Source organism: Musca domestica, unplaced genomic scaffold (genome assembly GCF_030504385.1).
Source record: "Musca domestica strain aabys unplaced genomic scaffold, Musca_domestica.polishedcontigs.V.1.1 48, whole genome shotgun sequence".
In the NCBI taxonomy this organism is placed as follows: Eukaryota; Metazoa; Arthropoda; class Insecta; order Diptera; family Muscidae; genus Musca; species Musca domestica.
This window is the reverse complement of record NW_026712340.1, coordinates 2,467,527-2,476,187: the sequence shown is the minus strand read 5'-3', so window position 1 is coordinate 2,476,187 and position 8,661 is coordinate 2,467,527. Positions and strand designations below refer to the sequence as shown.

The window sequence follows — 8,661 nt, the reverse complement described above, 5'->3', positions numbered from 1 at the left end:
ATTAAAAAAAAACATTCCAATTTGAAATGCTGTTTAGTTTTCAAATGAAATCGAAATTTTCAATTTAGTTCTAATCTGGTGGCTGGATTGCAAACATTTGAAAATAAAAAAATACCGAGACTGGCTGACAATGAATACAATTTGTCTCAAGGTAAGAGGAAAACATCAGACATTCTAGAAATGATGTAGTAAGGTTTTCCAAAATTTCTCTTTTCCCAGCCCTTGGCATTTCTTGCCATCTGTTTTCTGGCATGCTCGGTGCAAGCGGAATATAGACCCAATTGTTTTAATGAAACATGTGCCCGTTGGCTAATGAAGGACGTGAATCAAGTGTATTTGGAAAGTGCCACCGCTTATCGCCAATTCGCAGACGATGTTCTAAGTCCGGAAATCCTGATGCGTGAAAAGCTGCGTCCATTCTATGACAAAATGCAAAAATTCAATTGGCAACATTTCCAAGATCCCCTGCTGCGCCGTCAATTCGAAGTTTTGCTTCGCGGTGAGAAATATCCCCCCATGACCTATGACTTCAAGCGGGCCACCCACACCCTTAAGACCATGGCTAAACAGAAGTTTGTCTGCAATCGCCAAAAACTCAATGCATTTCCGGGTCGCAGATGCTCCGACATGGCCTACATACATCACATCAAATCGGTGATCACGAACAGCGATGACCTGGAGGAGATCCAATGGTATTGGGCCGAATGGCGTAACCGCATGCCTGCAGATGTTAAAGAAGCTCTCCACTACTACATCCACTATTATCAGAATATGTCGACACCGGAAATGCCTGCCTCGGCCGTGTGGTATGACCAGTATGAGGATAGCAACTTTATCGATGAATTGGAAGAGTTGATGGAGTCCATCCAGCCATTCTATCGTGAAATGCACGCCCACTTGAAACATGCCCTGCGTGTCAGATATGGTGATGATATAATACCCGAGTCGGGTCTTATACCACATCATTTGATGGAACAGGCCATGTATCAGTCGTGGAAGAAACAGAGCGTCTTGCGCAATCCTTTCCCGCAGCGAAAGTTACCGAATGTCCAACAAGAATTGGATGATCTGGAATGGTTCCCATTCGATTTGGTCAACATCAGTTGTCGTTTCTTCAGTTCCATGGGATTCACCAATTTGACGGAGTGAGTATAGAATAATCTGGTGGTGTAGAGGCAGGATTTTGAGGTATTTTTTATATAGGAGACGTTGTGAAGGTTTTCTCCTCGTGGAAGACCCTCTGAAGGTCTTTTCTTTATTCTTCGGAACGTTTTCTCTACATATAAGACCCTCTATAGGTCTTCCCTACATATACGACTTTCTGGAGTTCTTCTCCACACAGAAGCTCTTCTGGACGTCTACACAGAATACCTTCTGGAGGTCTTTCCTATATAGGAATCCTTCTGGAGGTCTTTCTATAAAAAATATCTTCTGGAGGTTTTCTCTACAAACAACACCTTCTGGAGGTTTTCTCTACAAATAGAACTTTCTGGAGGTCTTCTCTGCACAAAAGAACTCCTGCAGGTTTTCTCTACATAGAAGGCCTTCTGGTCTTCGCATCATAGAAAGCCCTGTGGAGATCTTCTCCACACGGAAGACCCTCTGGAGGTCTTCTAGACATAGAACACCTTTTAAAGGCTTTTTTACAGAACATCTTCGGAAGGTCCTCTCGACACAGAAGACCTTCTTGTGGTCTTCTCTACACAGGAAACCTTCTGGAGATCTTCTCTACAGAGAAGACCCCACCGAAGACCTTCTGGTGGGGTTCTCTACATAGGAGACCTTCGGGTGGTCTTCTCTACCCAGAAGACCTTTTGAATGTGCTCTCTACATAGAAGACCTTCAGGAGATATTCTCTACACAGGAGACCTTCCGGAGTTCTTTTCTACATAGAAGACCTTCTGGAGGTATTTTCTACGTTAAAGATCCTCTGGAGGTTTTTTTCTACATAGAAGTTTTTCTGGAGGTTTTCACTACATAGAAGTTCTTCTGGAGTTCTCTATTTAGAAGACCTTCTGAAAGCCGTCTTTACACAAAAAGTCTTCAGAAAGCCTTTTCTACACAGACAACCCTCCGAAGGTCTTCTCTACTCAGATGACCTTTTGGATGTCTCATCTGTATAGAATACCTTTTAGAGGTCTTCCCTACATAGAATGCTTTCTAGAGATCTTCTCTGTATAAACGCCTTCTGGAAGTCCTCTCAACACGCAAGACCGTCCAGAGTTCTACTCTACATAGAAGACATTATTTACGTTATCTCGACATTCGGTAGGTATTCGCTACATAGAAGTCATTAGGGAGGTTTTCTGTACATAGAAGACCTTCTGGAAGTCCTCTTTACACAGAAAGACTTTTGGAGGTCTTCTTTTCACCGGAGATCTTCTTAAGGTTTTCTTTAGAGCTAAGATCTACACACAAGACATGGAAGACTTTTCGGAGGGATTTTCTACACAGAAGAGCTTCAAGAATTCTTCGCTACATAGAATTTCATCATAACAAGCTAATGAAATTGCTTTCCCATTCCCCATAGAGATTTTATGCGTGACAATTTCATTGAAATGGAACCCTCTGAAGGTGGTCCCGATTGCAAATCGCGCATCTTCACCTATGGCGAAATTGAGCTGAACTACTGCCCGAAAGTGTATTACAAAAAATTACTCCAAACCCATGGCGATATCAGTCAAATACAATATGCCATTTTGAAAAACAGCTATTCGGTGGGTTTGAATCAAGAAGCTGCTCCAGGATTCGGTAATGCCATGGGAGAGGCGGCCATCCTGTCCGTTTCGACGCCCAAACATTTGCAACAGAATTTGGGTCTGCTGACTAATATTGACTATGATGATATTTTGAATTTGAATCGTTTGTATCGAATGGTAAGAATTTTGATTGGGGAGGGGTTTACGTGAAGACCTTAAATTAAAATTGAGTTTTACTTTTTCTTAGGCCGTTCACACTGTCTTGACCATTCCCATGTATTTTGTCCATGAAAAACTGTGGATCGATATGATCGATAATAGAATCTCACCAGATCGATATAATTGTCACTATTGGAATTTGATGGCCAAGTATATGGGTGTGGGACCCACAACACAGACCAAGGATGGTGCCTATGATATGCCCTATAAATTCTATGAAGGTATTGTGGAACAATCAAGAAGTACCAGGTAAGTAAGGGATGGCAAAATAAAGGGCCTAAGAGGGGCTAATAATGGGGCTAAGTCATAAATCTCAAAATTTTATTAAATTTTTTAAATTTGGGAGCACAAGGAATTAATCTACTGGCCATAAAGGGCATCTGAAGTTGTCTTCAATACATGAAGGGTTGTTTTGTACCCAAGTAATGCAACTGTTATTATATAATTCGTAATATGTAATTCGGTGGCATTATTTAGAAACAACCCACCATATATGCATAGAAAACCCCATCAGACCCCTTGTATGGCTAAAAGACCAATTAAGAGACATCTTTTGAATAAGGAAGTAAAAAGGCAGCTATTTTCGGCAGGGCTGATCTTTTTATGCCCTCCACTATTTGGGAGAATCTACAAAATTTAAAAAAATAAATCCGTCTAAAAAAACCCGCTCAAATGAAAGACGTGGATCTGAATAAAGAAACCTTATGAGTTTTTACGAACATTACGAACTTTAAATACGAAATCTGAAACAATTCCGGTGAATACTGTCGCTAAAATCATTAAAATACCAAATATGGGAAAGTATCGTTGTATGGAGGCTATACGAAGACGTGCACCGATCTTCGAACAGACAAAGGCTGATCTGTGCAAAATTTTAGCTTCATCGTGATTACAACATACGGGCAGACGCACAGGGTTAAATCGCCTTCTAATTTTACGCTTATCAACGGTATACCTACTATGTATTGTGGAGGGCATAAAAAACACTTAAGTAGCTCTCGGCGAATCAGAGAGCCTTGATTTGCTCGTATTAACTCGCGATTTGCTCGTATTAGTCGTGATCGAAGAGTAGGAGTAATACAGGACGTTTAATCTCCACTCTTTTGTTTTATAAGAGAGAGCTCGTGAGTTACTCTTATTTAAAAAATGAGAGTGGTAAAGAGAAATAGAGTAAGAGTTTACTCTGCGAGTTCAATTGAGTGCAAAACTTTTTTGTTCGCTTTGGGTTTAAAGAACACACATACGTATAAATAATTGTAGAACAGATTTAACTCTCACTCATACATGGAGTATACTCGGTATCTATCTTCTACTCGTTCGAGTGCTTTCCCTCGAATTCGACTACAGGGTGAAACTCACTCAAATTCGAGGGAGCATTTCGGAGCCATGTGCTGTGGATAAAAAATCTTCAATTTATAGAAAGTACTCAGGTGGCATTCTATAAAAAGCATTCCGCTCAATTATAGTTGGAGGCTTCGTGGGTCTTCCTTCTTCTATACAACCCTCCGTTGAAAGACTACTTGAGTGGATTTCAACTTTTAAAATACCATTGAAATGACCTTCTACGAGGTTAAATGGCTAGCTGTGGGTAAAAATTTGAATTGAATAATTTGAGTGATATTCTGCGGGTAAGAGACCTCTTGGGAAACCTTTTTCAGTCACAAGCTCAGTTGACTGACCATATCTATACATAAAACCATTTGAATGACCTGTTAAACATAAAATGAGACTAGGAAGTGCACACTACTTCGTCAGCGAAAAGTCCAAATTAAAATTTTAGATTCCTTCCAACAGTTCGTGTTAGGCCTCAAAATGCACTTTGTTCAGTTTGACAAATTTTTGAATCAAAGCTTCTTACAACGTGCTCAATTTTCAGACTGTCAAGGTTCAGATTTTTCCTTTTTCGTAAAGAATAATAGGAAAATTTAGTAACACTTAGTACGCATATCCACAACAATCCATATCACTCCATCACCGACAGTGATCCCAAAATTGCACCATGCAGAACTTTTCGAACAATTATAGCAGGCATTTGCATAATCACCAGCAGATCTAAACACCAGATACCAACAGTGGCATCCATATTAAATTTTCAAGATTTCAGCTCTATATATTTACTCAATATCAAATTAAGTAACATTTAGAACTTTTCGGAAAATTTTAGTATGCATTTTCGAAATAATCTCCATATCTCAACCTCAGATACCAACAGATAAATAAATATCAAATTTCAGGATTTCAGCACTATTCCTTTACTCAATACCAAATATTGTACTACTTAGTACTTTTCGTATAATTATAGTGCACATTTCCGAATTCTCCATATCTTAATTTCAAATACGAACAGTGTTCTCAATATCAAATTTGAAGATTTCAGTCCCATCCCTTTACCAAATACCAAATTTAGTACTTTTCGTACAATTTACGAAATAACCTCCATATCTCAATTACAGATACCAACAGAGACCTCAACATCAAATTTAACGATTCCATTTCTATCCCCTATATCAAATTTAGTAGCATTTAGTACTTTTCGTACAAATATAGCACACATTTCCCAAACCACCTCCATATCGTAATTCCAGATACTAACAGAGACCTAAATATCAAATATCAGAAGTTTATCCCTACCCCTTCCACCAATTTCAAATATAGTACTATTTAGTTCTTTTCGTACAATTATAGTACACATTTTCAAAACCACAGACATTTGTTGAACGCAGATGCCAACAGAGACATTAATATTAAATTTGAGAATTGTAGCTCTACCCCTTCACCCGATACCAAATTTAGTACTTTTCGTACAAATGTAGCACGCATTTCCAAAACATCCACAAAAATCAAATACAGACACCATCAGTAATGTAAATATCGAATTCTAGAATTTTATTTCTACCCCTTCACCCAATACCAAATATAGTACCATTTAGTACTTTTCTTACAATTATAGTACACATTTCCGAAACCAGACTCCAGACTCTAAAACCAAATTTCAGATTTCAAGCACTATCTTTTCACCTAATACCAAATTGTACCAAAAATAGTACTATTCAGTACTTTTCGTACATTTGTAGGACACCCTTCCAAAACCACCCCAGCAACCAACAGGTGTACTAATACAAAATTTCAACATCACAGCTTCACCCGTTCACTCTAAATTAAAGTGTTCTAAATTTTGGTACCATTTAACTGCTTCATACCATCCATTTTAAATTTTCGTTTCCCAATTGTACCAAATTTGGCAGCATGTAGTACACATAAGTACGAATTTCCAAAACTTCCACAACTCCATACTCTTACAGTAATTTTATTTCCAAATTTCATGACTCTACATCTATTGTTTCGCCCAATTCCAATTTGAACCAAATTTAGTACCATTTAGAACACATAAGTACAAATTTCTGTAACAATCTGCATCATGCAATCCAATATAAATCTTATTTTCCCAATTTCACGATTCAAGCCCTATTGGTTCACCCAAATCTAAATTTTACTAAATTTAGTACGAATTTCCAAATTTTAATACATTTTCCAATCCTACACTTCCACAGTAATCCCAATTCCAAACTTTAGGATTCCAACTCTATTTCATTCCAACTCGTTTCATCCAAATTGTACCAAATTAAGGACGTACTAGTACATATTAGTAAAAATTTCCAAAACTACCTCCGTATCCCAATTCTACACTCTGTCAGTAAACTTATTTCCAGATTTGAGTGTACCAGCTCTATCGGTTCACCCAAATCCAAATTGGACCAAATTAAGCACCATTTAGTACACTTAAGTACGAATTTCTAAGACTACCTGCAATATCCCAATCCTACAATGCAATAGTGATCTTATTTCCAATTTATAGCATTCCAGCGCTATTGGGTCACCCAAATTAAAATTGTACCAAATATATAGAGTACCATTTAGTACATATTAGAACAAGTTTCCACAACTATATATATCATACAATCCAATAGATATCTTATTTCCGAATTTTAGGATTCCAATTCTATCTGTTCTCACCAAATTTAAATTGTACCAATTTTAGTACCACTTAAGTACGAATTTTTAAACCGTCATATATACCCCAATTCTACAAAGCAATAGTAATCTTTCTTCCAAATGTCAGCATTCCAGCTTTATTGGTTCACCCAAATCGAAATTGTACCAAATTTAGTACCATTTAGGACTTTTAGTGCACATAAGTACACATTTCGAAAACTACCTTTATATTCCAATCCTATACTCCGCCAGTAATGTTAATTTCAGATTTCAGGATTCCAGCTCCAACCGTTTATTCAAATTTAAATTGTACCAAATTTAGAACTTTCCGTATACATAAGTGCACACTTCAACCCTGCTCAGAAGTTCTTATGTGGATATATACGTTTACAAGTCCTCTTGGTTCTCCTAAAATCCTTACAAAACTGACCTTCTGTGAAACAACGCCCAAAAAGAACTACTTAAGTGTCATTTTGTTGATAGAGGGCCAATATAGAAGACCCATCAGGTTTCCTCTTTTCAATCAAGACTATTTCTAGAATACCACTACTTAAGTGAGCCCCTATATATAGAACATACAGTTCCCGTTCATTAGATAAGAGGTCACTTAAGTCATCTTCTCTAAGTACAAATCACTTAAGACGATTTCTCTTTCCACATCTTCTAAATTTTTCCACCTTTTGCAGAAAACTCTTTGGTGAATTTTTGGGTTATCAAATTTATCGGGCCATCTGTTTGGAAATTGGAGAGTTCCAACGCGGTAATGCCTATAAAGTCTTGAACAACTGTGATTTTGCCAATCACAAAGAAGCTGGTGAGCTATTAAAGTAAGTATGAATATCCCTTTAAGGTATAGAAAAATAATTCATTCACCTGTCCATTTTTAAACAAATTTCTTTTTCTTTTTTTGTTCCCCCCTCCCCCTTCTAAAAATTGCAGACAAATGATGTCGGCCGGTTCAACCAAATCCTGGCGTAAAATCATCCGCCCTCTGACCATACGAAACATTGAAAAGATATCGGCTACGGCCTTCTTGGAATATTTCGAGCCGCTGAACACATGGATCACCGAGGATAATATTGAGAAAAATCTCAGTGTCGGCTGGACTTATGGTGATAGTATGTGTCCTCCCGACTCGAGTGACAAAGCAAATATTTAATTTGTTTTTTTTTTATTTTTGTTTTCTTTTTCCACATTTTATTTTAGAATGTCAACGTTCAACGTAAAGGAAAGCAAAACAAGCCCCAAGATGATGACGATGATGCCATTGTGCCTTGAAGGATATCCAAAGATCCATTTGGGTATCCTGTATTTGTCATTGACAAAATGAAGAAATAATTTAAGGATATTTTTCTTATTTTAGATTTTGATTTTCTTATTTGGTCTATCATGTGTGTTGCTGTTGTTGTTCTATCCTTTGTTTATTTTTTGTATTGATGATGGATGGTGGAAATAAGACAATGATTCGCTTCAAATATCAAAGGGCAATTGTTTGATTTGGAATAAAAATAGGATGTGTGTCATTTAATGTGAGATTGTAGGAAAATATTTGTAGGATTTAATAGGGCATGGAAACTAATTGTTTTACCAGAAATAAAAGACTTTTAGAGAAAAAAGTACGAGAGGTATCCTGTAGGTAAGAATAATTTTAGAAGTCCTTTTGCAGTTCTACTAGAGAATATAAAACTTTTAATAAAGCTTCTGCAAAATAAAAGATTAATTAAATTAAAATTAATTTAAATTTAATTAA

At 37.2% G+C, this 8,661-nt stretch overlaps 1 protein-coding gene across 1 annotated transcript; it reads left to right on the top strand.

The window, feature by feature from the left end:
* LOC101897276 (angiotensin-converting enzyme) lies at positions 1-8,393 on the top strand. The gene is made up of 7 exons (XM_005179957.4): positions 1-151; positions 220-1,145; positions 2,531-2,876; positions 2,947-3,167; positions 7,598-7,738; positions 7,851-8,029; positions 8,118-8,393. The coding sequence occupies exons 1-7, from the start codon at positions 131-133 to the stop codon at positions 8,135-8,137; spliced, it is 1,854 nt and encodes a 617-aa protein (XP_005180014.1). The 5' UTR covers positions 1-130; the 3' UTR covers positions 8,138-8,393.
* The last annotated feature ends 268 nt before the right edge of the window (positions 8,394-8,661 follow it).